General features: G+C 30.6%; 1 protein-coding gene across 2 annotated transcripts in view; it reads right to left on the bottom strand.

The window, feature by feature from the left end:
* The window catches only part of LOC129756702 (heparan sulfate 2-O-sulfotransferase pipe), a 634429-nt gene that overhangs the window by 339815 nt on the left and 277940 nt on the right, over window positions 1–16674 (bottom strand). For both annotated transcript variants that reach the window (XM_055753686.1, XM_055753685.1), the window contains exon 3: window positions 11409–11566. In XM_055753686.1, the coding sequence (XP_055609661.1) occupies window positions 11409–11566 (158 nt within the window). The remainder of the gene's footprint in view (window positions 1–11408; window positions 11567–16674) is intronic.

Below are 16674 nucleotides of genomic sequence, written 5' to 3'. Positions count from 1 at the left end.
GATACGATTACGATACGATTACGATACGATAACGATACGATTACGATACGATTACGATACGATTACGATACGATTACGATACGATTACGATACGATTACGATACGATTACGATACGATTACGATACGATTACGATACGATTACGATACGATTACGATACGATTACGATACGATTACGATACGATTACGATACGATTACGATACGATTACGATACGATTACGATACGATTACGATACGATTACGATACGATTACGATACGATTACGATACGATTACGATACGACTACGATACGATTACGATACGATTACGATACGATTACGATACGACTACGATACGATTACGATACGACTACGATACGATTACGATACGATTACGATACGATTACGATACGACTACGATACGATTACGATACGATTACGATACGATTACGATACGGTTACGGTACGATTATCATCAAATTTAGCTTCAGTTTCGTTAAACAACAGATTTTTTTAATTTATCTCAAATTAATAATTATGTCGTTTGTGGAGATCAACCCTAAGAGCTAGTAGGGACGCTCAAAGTTGCAATATTTTTTGGCAGAAAATGCCCTTTAGCCATATTTGTTGCACCAAAACGCCCCTTATCTCTGAAATCCTAACCCAACGATAGTAGATCTTTTGGCAGGGAGCAGGTTTGTCGATAAATTTTCAGTTGGTCACAGTTTTTCCATCGATCCGCAACCGAATGAACTATAGCTTCCCACTCGTAGCTCCAGCCTATCATTTCTTTTGGATGATTATCCTTCCTCATTGTAAAAAATTCTTACAAATGCAATTTTCCTGTGTTTCAATTCAAAAAATTAAAAATTTGAAGAGAGTTGAACTTTTTTTTCCTTAATTTTTATAGTTTTTCAGATCATCCTAGTGAAGGACTTGAAGCTCCTCGAATAAAGTCTGCTGGAAAACCACTTTCGATAGGGTGTACTATCAAGGGGACTGAAAAAAAAAAACGAAGAAAATTAAGAAGAAGGGGCAATTATGACAAAATATTATGTAATTAATTTTCATCATCACATCGGCCAGACTTGGTTCTCATATACCTACCGACCAAGCTTTTAAAAGGGGGTTTGCTGCAGCAGAGTAGTGGTCTTCGTCCCCGGATGGATGATCGGAGCCAATTAAATGGGCGCATCGAAGAGAGTGTCGCAAAACCCAGTCAACGAACGGACGAAACGGGGCTGGCGGCTGGCGCAAATTGAAATATTGGTTAGCGGTGCGTCGTTTTGGGAAATTTCGATAATGTTCAATTTTATGACATCGATGCAATTTTTTTGCGATGGGAGAATGAGGAAAGTGTTTCGGTTTTTGGATTTATGCTGCCATTGCAATCGATTTATTTTGTTTTTAACAACACAAAATGTATGTATGATAAGTTTTTTTTTATTTCAATCAATAAGCGATTTTGAAATACTCTAAAGCATTAGTTACAACTTCACATCAAGCCAGTTTGAAAACCACTGATTTAAAACGTTATAAGCAATTATGAATACATTCAAGTAATTTATTAATAGAAATAGACTTTTGGCACTTGTCTTCTAGCGCATCAAATTCCTAGCTTCAATGAGGTCAAAATAAACAAAATTACTTGGAAATGAATTATGTTCAATCTCTATGAGTCCGACTGTGGTCAGCAAAAGTTAGTAAAAATGAACCGGTATAATTCCAATTCTTGCTAAATGCTTTCCTTTTCGCTGTCGCAAAATAACGACGAATTATGGAGGCAGAGCGATAAGATTTTTATCGAAATTTGTCATATTTATAGAAATCAGATTAGTTTGAAATCATTTTAAAATGGTATTTTTCTGTTGAAATTTAAAATTTTGATAGTAACAACAAAGAAAAAACAAAGAAACATGTTGGGGGGATCACTAAGTTCGTCTATCAATATGGCGAAGTGCGCCAATAATTCATATCACTACGTGATTTCATAATACAATTTCCCAATAAATAGTTTCAAAAGAGACAAATTTGTGATAGAAAATAAGTTCTTAAGCGTAAGTATATCTCTTAAAGTAGCCAATTACAGTGGAAAGTGGTTTTTCGTTTCTAAAACATGAATTAATGAAAAAGGACGAATCAAAGGCATACGACGGAGGAGGGTGCATTTCCCCTACTAAATATTAAAAAAAATCGCTCTATCCGTTTAGCTGGAGATTAGGGATGCAGACTTTAACAATAATTGAATAATGTTTCTTAATTTAATTTTTGAGTTTTGTCTGTGAATGTTTCAATTCGGAAATAAATGTTTCATATATCTATATGATTTGCACTGTTCAATATGGGACACAGCCATTGTATCCTGATGCAACCAAAATCCTGGGGATTTAAGTTTCACTACTCATGAAGCTCGAACCAAGATGAACTAATAACCCCGTCATGGTTTAAGCTTAACGTCATCAGCTTCGGCAAAATCACGATGATGGGGAGAAAAAGTGATAAAAAGATGAAGCCCTGACTGACACAGACTCAAAGACCGAGAGACAGGTGCAAGGATACATGAACCTGCTACTTAGGAACAGCACCAAGAGACCAAGAGACAGGTGTTTGAGCAAACAAAATGAGCGGAAGGAAGGAAGACAGACAGACAGGGAGAGAGAAAGTTATTGCCAGCTTAATCATTATGATCCTTGACTGGGAGACTTGGCAGCGAGACGAGATTCCCTATACCCTATACATTTAGTTATTGGGACCATACCTGGGCGCATAAATGAGCAAGATCGGTGCTATTAATATGCTTTCCGGAATGGTCGCCTCAACCTCAACCTCGATTCATCAAACGATTATAACCCCGGGCCCAGATTGTCCCTGGCGGCGAATGGCGGCAAAACTTAATCGTTCGGAATGTACTAGATACGACGGGATTTAAGGGATGTTGTCGGTGGCCAATTGGAGTGGCCATTGTTGCTCCAGCAACTAGCAACCAGAAGGGGCCAAGTTTATAAAACCACCAAAGACACTTACCAACAGATAGGAGCAGCAGAAGAACATAAATTTTCCTTCAGACTCCGGGTTCAGAATTGAGGGGAGGAAACAGGAAGACAGATTTTTCCAACTCCGCTGACCATCTATTTTCTCACCTAGGAATCGATCTTTGCAAAGAATGCCCGTGCTTTAACGATCGATTAACTTTTAGATTATATTATTGAGAGAAAATCTGTAAAAAATGCTGGTACTGATACAAAAATGACAAAAATGACAAAAATGACAAAAATGACAAAAATGACAAAAATGACAAAAATGACAAAAATGACAAAAATGACAAAAATGACAAAAATGACAAAAATGACAAAAATGACAAAAATGACAAAAATGACAAAAATGACAAAAATGACAAAAATGACAAAAATGACAAAAATGACAAAAATGACAAAAATGACAAAAATGACAAAAATGACAAAAATGACAAAAATGACAAAAATGACAAAAATGACAAAAATGACAAAAATGACAAAAATGAAAAAAATGACAAAAATGACAAAAATGACAAAAATGACAAAAATGACAAAAATGACAAAAATGACAAAAATGACAAAAATGACAAAAATGACAAAAATGACAAAAATGACAAAAATGACAAAAATGACAAAAATGACAAAAATGACAAAAATGACAAAAATGACAAAAATGACAAAAATGACAAAAAAATGACAAAAATGACAAAAATGACAAAAATGACAAAAATGACAAAAATGACAAAAATGACAAAAATGACAAAAATGACAAAAATGACAAAAATGACAAAAATGACAAAAATGACAAAAATGACAAAAATGACAAAAATGACAAAAATGACAAAAATGACAAAAATGACAAAAATGACAAAAATGACAAAAATGACAAAAATGACAAAAATGACAAAAATGACAAAAATGACAAAAATGACAAAAATGACAAAAATGACAAAAATGACAAAAATGACAAAAATGACAAAAATGACAAAAATGACAAAAATGACAAAAATGACAAAAATGACAAAAATGACAAAAATGACAAAAATGACAAAAATGACAAAAATGACAAAAATGACAAAAATGAAAAAAATGACAAAAATGACAAAAATGACAAAAATGACAAAAATGACAAAAATGACAAAAATGACAAAAATGACAAAAATGACAAAAATGACAAAAATGACAAAAATGACAAAAATGACAAAAATGACAAAAATGACAAAAATGACAAAAATGACAAAAATGACAAAAATGACAAAAATGACAAAAATGACAAAAAAATGACAAAAATGACAAAAATGACAAAAATGACAAAAATGACAAAAATGACAAAAATGACAAAAATGACAAAAATGACAAAAATGACAAAAATGACAAAAATGACAAAAATGACAAAAATGACAAAAATGACAAAAATGACAAAAATGACAAAAATGACAAAAATGACAAAAATGACAAAAATGACAAAAATGACAAAAATGACAAAAATGACAAAAATGACAAAAATGACAAAAATGACAAAAATGACAAAAATGACAAAAATGACAAAAATGACAAAAATGACAAATATGACAAAAATGACAAAAATGACAAAAATGACAAAAATGACAAAAATGACAAAAATGACAAAAATGACAAAAATGACAAAAATGACAAAAATGACAAAAATGACAAAAATGACAAAAATGACAAAAATGACAAAAATGACAAAAATGACAAAAATGACAAAAATGACAAAAATGACAAAAATGACAAAAATGACAAAAATGACAAAAATGACAAAAATGACAAAAATGACAAAAATGACAAAAATGACAAAAATGACAAAAATGACAAAAATGACAAAAATGACAAAAATGACAAAAATGACAAAAATGACAAAAATGACAAAAATGACAAAAATGACAAAAATGACAAAAATGACAAAAATGACAAAAATGACAAAAATGACAAAAATGACAAAAATGACAAAAATGACAAAAATGACAAAAATGACAAAAATGACAAAAATGACAAAAATGACAAAAATGACAAAAATGACAAAAATGACAAAAATGACAAAAATGACAAAAATGACAAAAATGACAAAAATGACAAAAATGACAAAAATGACAAAAATGACAAAAATGACAAAAATGACAAAAATGACAAAAATGACAAAAATGACAAAAATGACAAAAATGACAAAAATGACAAAAATGACAAAAATGACAAAAATGACAAAAATGACAAAAATGACAAAAATGACAAAAATGACAAAAAAATGACAAAAATGACAAAAATGACAAAAACGACAAAAATGACAAAAATGACAAAAATGACAAAAATGACAAAAATGACAAAAATGACAAAAATGACAAAAATGACAAAAATGACAAAAATGACAAAAATGACAAAAATGACAAAAATGACAAAAATGACAAAAATGACAAAAATGACAAAAATGACAAAAATGACAAAAATGACAAAAATGACAAAAATGACAAAAATGACAAAAATGACAAAAATGACAAAAATGACAAAAATGACAAAAATGACAAAAATGACAAAAATGACAAAAATGACAAAAATGACAAAAATGACAAAAATGACAAAAATGACAAAAATGACAAAAATGACAAAAATGACAAAAATGACAAAAATGACAAAAATGACAAAAATGACAAAAATGACAAAAATGACAAAAATGACAAAAATGACAAAAATGACAAAAATGACAAAAATGACAAAAATGACAAAAATGACAAAAATGACAAAAATGACAAAAATGACAAAAATGACAAAAATGACAAAAATGACAAAAATGACAAAAATGACAAAAATGACAAAAATGACAAAAATGACAAAAATGACAAAAATGACAAAAATGACAAAAATGACAAAAATGACAAAAATGACAAAAATGACAAAAATGACAAAAATGACAAAAATGACAAAAATGACAAAAATGACAAAAATGACAAAAATGACAAAAATGACAAAAATGACAAAAATGACAAAAATGACAAAAATGACAAAAATGACAAAAATGACAAAAATGACAAAAATGACAAAAATGACAAAAATGACAAAAATGACAAAAATGACAAAAATGACAAAAATGACAAAAATGACAAAAATGACAAAAATGACAAAAATGACACAAATGAAATTTCTAGTATTTTTCATATTTTTGACATTCTTTACATTTGTGACATTTTTGACATTTTTGTCATTTTTGACATTTTTGACATTTTTAACAATTTTGACAATTTTGACATTTTTGACATTTTTGACATTTTTGACATTTTTGACATTTTTGACATTTTTGACATTTTTGACATTTTTGACATTTTTGACATTTTTGACATTTTTGACATTTTTGACATTTTTGACATTTTTGACATTTTTGACATTTTTGACATTTTTGACATTTTTGACATTTTTGACATTTTTGACATTTTTGACATTTTTGACATTTTTGACATTTTTGACATTTTTGACATTTTTGAAATTTTTGACATTTTTGACATTTTTGACATTTTTGACATTTTTGACATTTTTGACATTTTTGACATTTTTGACATTTTTGTCATTTTTGACATTTTTGACATTTTTGACATTTTTGACATTTTTGACATTTTTGACATTTTTGACATTTTTGACATTTTTGACATTTTTGACATTTTTGACATTTTTGACATTTTTGACATTTTTGACATTTTTGACATTTTTGACATTTTTGACATTTTTGACATTTTTGACATTTTTGACATTTTTGACATTTTTGACATTTTTGACATTTTTGACATTTTTGACATTTTTGACATTTTTGACATTTTTGACATTTTTGACATTTTTGACATTTTTGACATTTTTGACATTTTTGACATTTTTGACATTTTTGACATTTTTGACATTTTTGACATTTTTGACATTTTTGACATTTTTGACATTTTTGACATTTTTGACATTTTTGACATTTTTGACATTTTTGACATTTTTGACATTTTTGACATTTTTGACATTTTTGACATTTTTGACATTTTTGACATTTTTGACATTTTTGACATTTTTGACATTTTTGACATTTTTGACATTTTTGACATTTTTGACATTTTTGACATTTTTGACATTTTTGACATTTTTGACATTTTTGACATTTTTGACATTTTTGACATTTTTGACATTTTTGACATTTTTGACATTTTTGACATTTTTGACATTTTTGACATTTTTGACATTTTTGACATTTTTGACATGTTTGACAATTTTGACATCTGTGACATTTTCGACATTTTCGACATTTTCGAAATTTTCGACATTTTCGACATTTTCGAAATTTTTGACATTTTTGACATTTTTGACATTTTTGACATTTTCGACATTTTCGACATTTTCGACATTTTCGACATTTTCGACATTTTCGACATTTTCGACATTTTCGACATTTTCGACATTTTCGACATTTTTGACATTTTTGACATTTTTGACATTTTTGACATTTTTGACATTTTTGACATTTTTGACATTTTTGACATTTTTGACATTTTTGACATTTTTGACATTTTTGACATTTTTGACATTTTTGACATTTTTGACATTTTTGACATTTTTGACATTTTTGACATTTTTGACATTTTTGACATTTTTGACATTTTTGACATTTTTGACATTTTTGACATTTTTGAAATTTTTGACATTTTCGACATTTTCGACATTTTCGAAATTTTCGACATTTTCGACATTTTTGACATTTTTGACATTTTTGACATTTTTGACATTTTTGACATTTTCGACATTTTGACATTTTCGACATTTTCGACATTTTTGTCATTTTTGACATTTTTGACATTTTTGACATTTTTGACATTTTTGACATTTTTGACATTTTTGACATTTTTGACATTTTTGGCATTTTTGACATTTTTGACATTTTTGACATTTTTGACATTTTTGACATTTTTGACATTTTTGACATTTTTGACATTTTTGACATTTTTGACATTTTTGACATTTTTGACATTTTTGACATTTTTGACATTTTTGACATTTTTGACATTTTTGACATTTTTGACATTTTTGACATTTTTGACATTTTTGACATTTTTGACATTTTTGACATTTTTGACATTTTTGACATTTTTGACATTTTTGACATTTTTGACATTTTTGACATTTTTGACATTTTTGACATTTTTGACATTTTTGACATTTTTGACATTTTTGACATTTTTGACATTTTTGACATTTTTGACATTTTTGACATTTTTGACATTTTTGACATTTTTGACATTTTTGACATTTTTGACATTTTTGACATTTTTAACATTTCTGACATTTTTGACATTTTTGACATTTTTGACATTTTTGACATTTTTGACATTTTTGACATTTTTGACATTTTTGACATTTTTGACATTTTTGACATTTTTGACATTTTTGACATTTTTGACATTTTTGACATTTTTGACATTTTTGACATTTTTGACATTTTTGACATTTTTGACATTTTTGACATTTTTGACATTTTTGACATTTTTGACATTTTTGACATTTTTGACATTTTTGACATTTTTGACATTTTTGACATTTTTGACATTTTTGACATTTTTGACAATTTTGACATCTTTGACATTTTCGACATTTTCGACATTTTCGACATTTTCGAAATTTTCGACATTTTCGACATTTTCGAAATTTTTGACATTTTTGACATTTTTGACATTTTCGACATTTTCGACATTTTCGACATTTTCGACATTTTCGACATTTTCGACATTTTCGACAATTTGACATTTTTGACATTTTTGACATTTTTGACATTTTTGACATTTTTGACATTTTTGACATTTTTGACATTTTTGACATTTTTGACATTTTTGACATTTTTGACATTTTTGACATTTTTGACATTTTTGACATTTTTGACATTTTTGACATTTTTGACATTTTTGACATTTTTGACATTTTTGACATTTTTGACATTTTTGACATTTTTGACATTTTTGACATTTTTGACATTTTGACATTTTTGACATTTTTGACATTTTTGACATTTTTGACATTTTTGACATTTTTGACATTTTTGATATTTTTGACATTTTTGACACTTTTGACATTTTTGACATTTTTGACATTTTTGACATTTTTTACATTTTTGACTTTTTTGACATTTTTGACATTTTTGACATTTTTGACATTTTTGACATTTTCGACATTTTAGACATTTTTGACATTTTTGACATTTTAGACATTTTTGACATTTTTGACATTTTTGACATTTTTGACATTTTTGACATTTTTGACATTTTTGACATTTTTGACATTTTTGACATTTTTGGCATTTTTGATATTTTTGACATTTTTGACATTTTTGACATTTTTGACATTTTTGGCATTCTTAACTTTTTTGACATTTTTGACACTTATGACATTTTTGTCATTTTTGACATTTTTGACATTTTTGACGTTTTTGACAATTTTGACATTTTTGACATTTTTGACATTTTTGACATTTTTGAAATTTTTGACATTTTTGACATTTTTGACAGTTTGACATTTTTGAGATTTAAATTCGACAAAAAAATTCGATTCTCCAAATTTTCTTTTTCCCACTCTCTGATGATATTTTAAACTATAAAGTCGATTTTTGACAATACAAAATTGATTAAGGTATCACCCGATTTTGACATTTTAAGAATTTTCAAGTCGTTGGCATCAACATGAATTTTTCGATTTTTCGATTTCCTTTAATCCCCTTTTTGATGATTTTTGAGGGTCAAAAACCGAAACTATGAGCGCTTTGAGGCCAGGGGACTTCAAATGCCTAGAACTCTCTTTCTAATGCAATCCCTCTTTTGAGGCATCCCTTTATCAAGTCCGATTGAGCTTGAATTTTACTCAGGTCAGTTTTTGGGGCAATCTACAAAATGTTTATGGTCGGTTTTCAACATTTAATCATGAAATGATCCTCTACATCCATTGCCTTATTTATATACATTGCTACAGAGAACTCAAAATTACAACTTTAACCCTCAAAAGTAACAATAACTATCACTTAAAAATTTCTTGCTATTAGCGGTTTTTATAGAAAACCACACATCATAAAAATTTCAATCCGGAATTTAGATTTCTCCTAATTCTTTTCTCAAGTTTAAAAAACACAACTAGTTGCAATGAAACTCCGCTATATGGAGAATAATCTAAAACAATCACGCTTTGGATAACGGCTAAGATTTTTATTGGTTTCTATCCTCTCAAATTCTTGTTTTTTAAATGATTAATATTTTTCATTAGTCAAATAAACTAGTAGTCATCGAGAAAGTTTGAGGCAATCCTCGATTTTTTGGCATAAACCTTTCTTCTTGGTTAAAATTAATGCAAATAGATAATGGAGCTTATTTTTTTAGGGATTAGGGAGCGATTTTTTTTCAACCATATGGATGGTACTGAATCAATGTTAAAAAAAAATTGATTTTTTTTTAATATTTGCATTCTGTCTCTGAGCAAAAAATGATGATATTTTGAAATTGAAAATTTCAAACTACTCCGACTCAAAAAAAAGGCTTCCATACAAAATTACCATGAATCAAGCACACCCCATACGATTTTAAAGCAGTTTCCATTAAATTTTCTACAAAACCAAATTTTCGAAGATGATGGAAAGAGAAACAAAGAAAAAAAAAACATAAGCCGTAAATATCATGAATTTTTCGAAAAAGAAACAATGGCTCACCGGCAGGACTTGAGCCCTCAGTCTCCTCTTCAATACAACGGCGCGTTAGCCAATTTCACCACGGCGAACGTGATGAAATCGACCGTCACGAGCGTACACATCGAGCTCCCAATCAATGTGTACGCTCGAAATTTTTCGAACTGTTTTGATCGCATTTGAAAAACACGTAAGTTTAAAGAAATAAGATATATAATAACAAATTTTATCCATGTATGAATATTTGTGTGTCTGTCTGCTGAACCGATTAATGTGAAATTTGGTAAATGAGAGTTGTTTTTTGGGTCGGAGATACATATATATAAAAATAACTTTAAACTTCTCCGACTTAAAAGAGTGGGGATTGTAATACAAAGTTCACATAATCGTTCTATTTAATAAGATAACTGGTTCTATAAGAAAAAGTTTAATAAATCGAAATATTGCAACACTTATTCAGTTATCTTTTTTGACAGCGATTTGTCAAAGTTTTCAACATACACGTAGCAACTTTCGGAAAACTTTGCACTATCGTGCAAAATATTGGTTGGTAAATTTTTCCATACACCACAAAATCCGACTCATGAAAAGGTTTTGTAACATATTTAAGCTCCCATGCAGTCACACATACATATAAAAACCCACCCACACAAACACACAAGAGAGAGAAAGGAGCCGGAAGGCAGCCACCTTGCTCTAGTCCCGGGTGGCCCGGGAACTTACCTTGACTAATTGAATTACCACTTAAACCACTGCTCGACATTAATGACGATGGCTGCAATTTATCTTCCATTTCCCGCAGTCGCGACGTCAGACTTTGGGTGTGCAGGAAGAGGAACAGCGTGCTGGAGATGGCAATCAGCGCCACCAGCTCGGCGTATCTGGATCGTGGAGATGGGAAAGGAAAAGAAAAAAAAATGAGAATAAATATTAATGAAGGAATATTAGCGATATGTCTTTAATTATAATTTAGTTTAGTTCAGCATGTAGCTGATTATATGAAAATGCAGGAGATTAAGCTTTATGAATAACATTGTCATGATAATTAGGCATTGTTTATGACTGAGCATATTTCAATTCTACGAAACTATGAAGAAACGGCTTCGTTTCTGATTAGATAAAATTTCATTTGAAGTCCTTAAGGGGGGGGGGGGAGTAGGGTCTAACACTTTCAAAAATTCGATTTTTTTTTTATTATTTTTTTCTTATTGTAAAACATTTCAAGAATGTTGGTTCAAATTTTCAAGTCAATTGAAGTAAAACTTTAGAAATTATAGGCCGTTTTCTCCTCCTATCTAATACTGCAAGAAAGCAAGAGCAGAAACTTCAAACGCGTTTTTCTCGAAAGCACATTTTTAAAGTCCGTGGACATCGTCATTTGAAAACTACTTATCCGATTCTTTTCAAATTTGGAACATATTTTCTACATATAAAATACCAGACCTCAACGTTTTTCTTTTTTTTTTTTTTTTACTTTGGGTAGATTTTACAGATAAAAAATGGCGGATTTTTTCGTGAAAAATCGTAGTTTTACTTCAAACAGCCACACAAATTTCATAAAAAAAATTTAAGTTAAATAAAAACGTTGGGGTCCAGAAAAACATCTATTAAAAAATTTTTGCTCTGATTTCTTGACTTCAGATGATTCTGTGCTGAGATACAGTGTCCACCGCAAATCCTGTTTTCTAAAAGGCATCCTCGACAGTGCTTCGTCACCGGTTCATTTTTCAATATTTTTCTACGAAAAAATTACTAAATGTTCTTTTAACAATGCTTTGTATAATGCAAAAAATTTGAATACATTTGTTAGAACGATAGCTCTAGATAAAAATAGTGAAAATGGTGTTTTTTTATACCCGTTAGACTCTACCCCTCCCCCTCCCCCCCTCTCCCCCTAAAAGAAACTGGGGTACAATGTGAAAAATTTAACTTAAAACTTATAGCAAATGCGTCTCATTTTCGATGATTTATTGCATCCTGTACGTTTCAAAAACAACTAAAAAAACACGAGATTACACGAAAAAATGTTTCCAGATTGTTTTTACAACAAGTGCCAACCGATCCGATTCCAAAAATTAAAGTTTTACTCCGCTAAGAAGCCACTTTGCAGTCAGGTTGTAATTACATGTACAACACCTTCAGCCACTTGCCGTTTGGTTTTTCTTCTTCGGTTCTCTTCCAAGGAAGGGTGTTGCAAAAAACTTCATTATCCTGTCGGAAAAGTTGGGGGTGCAAATTCCGAATCGTCCTCCACCGACCAGGAAAACAGGCGCAGTCACACCACTTGTTTATCCAATCTTTACGACGACTACGACCCATTCCTTCCTTGTTGGTCTGGCCACTTCCTTGCCAGCTTTCCTACCAACCGAAAAAAAAGCCTATCTAACTCGCAAAACTCGCGGCTTGAACACCAGAATGCATTCCAATTAAAGTTTCAAATTGTGTTTCTTAATTTCATTATTTCGTCGGGTTTGCAAAATTGGAAGTTGGTTTGGTTGTTGTTTGCGTGTCAGAGCTTAGCCAAGCTGAGTGCTGAGGTGTATCCTGTCTGTTTCCCCTCTCTAGAACTTACAACTTTTCCCCCAACTCGGAAAAGTTCCGCAATCATTGGGACCGGAAGTGTTCCTTCAATGGGAGCGCAATAACAACATCGCTTAAAATCGGGAGTTTCTTGTAAGAACATTCCAAACCCGATATACCAAGTCCAGCGTTCTATGAATGAATTTGCAGCAGCTTCTGCAGGGTGTTGTTTATCGTGTATTTAGCTGTAAAAGTTGCATGAATTGCTTTTCGACCTCCAATTGCTTGGTGCTGTGCAAAATTTGTCTTTGCCGCGCACAAGGTGGTTGAGACCATGGACGTAGAACATTGTTGGGTCTATCTGTTTTAACAAATTTTTTAGGGGTAGCTATAACAACTCGCTGCGACTGAAAAATTTATAGTTTTATTCAAGCATATAATGAAATGTGAATTCAGAAACACTTTTTTGATTCAAATATCTTAATTGTAACCTAGTCGTTTTCATTTCATTTAATATTAAATAAAATGTATAAAATAGAATAAAAGCAAACAAAGATTTTCGAAAATCCTGGATGAGTACCGTCAAACGGGGCATCATGCAACAGCAAGGTTAAATGCAAAATTTGTTTACCAAAACACTTATTCAATTTTTATTTAAACATAATGAAACCAAGTTATCATTTAATGATAACAAAATAATGATGACATAGTTTCTCACATCGTGAGACAATTTTTTTCAGTTTTTGATTTTCGTAGAAAATTTGAAAAATCTAGCAATAGATGTTCAAATTTTTACATTTTTCGATGCCGTAGAAAACTTTATCCAGTATGACGGATTGGCTTATTAACGTCACAGACAAAATTTATACTGCTTTTATTACTTAAGACTAACACTTTTTGGTGTAAAAATATTTTTCGGAAAACACCAAAATTTTCAAAATAAATATTTTCATTATTCAGCTACCAGTGCACAGTGGTCCAAAAGGGTCTGAAATGGAACTTTTTTTCTGGTGCTTTTGTCTTTCATTTTAGCTATTAGATGTCTTCAGAACATTTACTAGTAAGATTGTTTCCCATAACGTGAAAGTATCAAAAATTAGTCACAGCCTACTACGATAAAAATAAAAACACTAACTTTTTTGTTTGAAGAGATAGAAACCAAATTTCTTCTAGTTGTAGATATCATCAAAATATGAAACTTTGCTGAAATAACAAGAGCTCTATCTCTATTCAGTGCAGAGTTATAAAGCTTTTAGTTTAAAACATACTTAAAATTTGTTTTTTGTACTTAACTATTGTAAATTTTGAACTTACATAAATATGATGTTCACAACATCTATTGCGATACTCAATACGCACATTTTGCACTAGGTCTTAAGTCTCTACGACCTTGTCTTCCGAAGTTATCGCAATTTCAAGTTTTATTTTTCCTTAATTTTAAGAATATCTAGGGTAAAATGGGGCAAGTGGATCCATAAACTAAATACCACATCTTGAAGTATAATTCAAGTACTATAAATTAAGCCAGAAAATACTTGTCTCCAAGCGCCCGTTTTTGAGAACAATCGGAATAAATTTGTAAATTTGTAAATGTTCTGAAGACATCTAATAGCTAAAATGAAAGACAAAAGCACCAGGAAAAAAGTTCCATTTCAGACCCTTTGGACCACTGTGCAGTGACCAGTGGGCTAAAATGTATCAAAATGCAAATCACAGATTGACCACCTAAATCTCGTTTTCATATGCTTGAATATGGTTGATTTGCATTCAAATTCAAATTCAAAATTTCATCCTTCCAAACATTTATTTTTATGATTTAATGATAAGTTTTAATCGCCGATAAATTTATTAATTTAATATGTTCATTGACACGTGCGGCGAGATGAAACGCTAGGTAGAAGAATTTGTAAAGGCATGAAGAATAGGCGGATAGGCAAGCATCAGATGAGCTTCGTAGGATAAAGTTTTGGATAGGTGTTGAAACTGTAAGTCTAGGGCATTTTTTTTGGAAAGCATGAAAGTGTGGTGGTACGCCTTTGCCGTACAACAGACTACTCTGTATAGGAAGCGTGATCGACTTTTGATCAACACATTCCTAAACACAGCAGGCCAGTTGGACTGTGTACTGTCAATACACAGTCAGGCAAAAACGTAGCACCACACCGACTTACATGTGCTTTCTTAGATGCGCACCCGATTCTAGCGATGATTGCAATTTTTGGGTTTCGCTTAGAGTAGTTGCTACTTGTTGATTTTTCACATTTGTAAGTCGGTGTGGTGCTACGTTTTTGCCTGACTGTGTATTGACAGTACACAGTCCAACTGGCCTGCTGTGTTTAGGAATGTGTTGATCAAAAGTCGATCACGCTTCCTATACAGAGTAGTCTGTTGTACGGCAAAGGCGTACCACCACACTTTCATGCTTTCCAAAAAAAATGCCCTAGACTTACAGTTTCAACACCTATCCAAAACTTTATCCTACGAAGCTCATCTGATGCTTGCCTATCCGCCTATTCTTCATGCCTTTACAAATTCTTCTACCTAGCGTTTCATCTCGCCGCACGTGTCAATGAACATATTAAATTAAAAAATTTTTATGATTTAAGTAAGAAGAATTTTATGTATTATTACCCCTAAATGTATGCAACAACCGTATGCTTTTTCTTTTACAAAAAAATTTTGACAGAAAAAATGTAAAATTTAATTAATTTGTTATGACATCACAAATATATGAAAAACATTGAATTTTCAAAGGTTTTCATTTGATTTTTCGTTGTAAACCAATTTTGATGCAACTTGATCCTTTTTCTTAGTAAATAGAGTGAGAATCATATGGTTTCGTAAAATTAAAAATAACTTGTGAAACCATTAATTTTTATGATCACGTCAAATTGAGCAGCAATCCAGCAACCTTAATACCATTGATGTACAAGCGGTATGATTATCTGGGGATCAATCAAGTTTATCAAGTTTTTAGAAGCTATTGAAGTTAAAAGTTTTGCATGATGCCCCAGTTGACGGTATCTCTTTGACAAACAGTTAAGTGTGTTTTACAATAATGACAATCTGGATTATGAGCAGTAGTAGTATTGTTTGATAAACAATAAAACTATTCCAACTCAAATCCAGATATCCAAAATCCGGATCAGAATCAATAAACAACATTATAGACATCAACATTTAAGTTACGGATTAAGATTTTTAAATTTGAATACAACTACAAATCACTTAAAACTATTGGGGCTTGTGATATAGCTCAGTTGGCAAGTCTGTTGTCTTCTGAGCCGATGTCCGTGAGTTCGAGCCCAAGAGTAAATATCGAACACAGTTGTACCGAATAAGTTTTTCAATAACTATCCGCCAACTGTAACGTTGACAAAGTCGCGAATACCATAAATATGGTAAAACGACTATAATCGAAACAAAAAAAAAACTTTAAACTATTGGATATTAATAACAAATTCAATAC

This window comes from Uranotaenia lowii, chromosome 3, assembly GCF_029784155.1.
Source record: "Uranotaenia lowii strain MFRU-FL chromosome 3, ASM2978415v1, whole genome shotgun sequence".
Lineage (NCBI taxonomy): Eukaryota > Metazoa > Arthropoda > Insecta > Diptera > Culicidae > Uranotaenia > Uranotaenia lowii.
The sequence above is the reverse complement of the archived record's forward strand: the minus strand, read 5'-3'. Positions and strand labels throughout refer to the sequence as shown.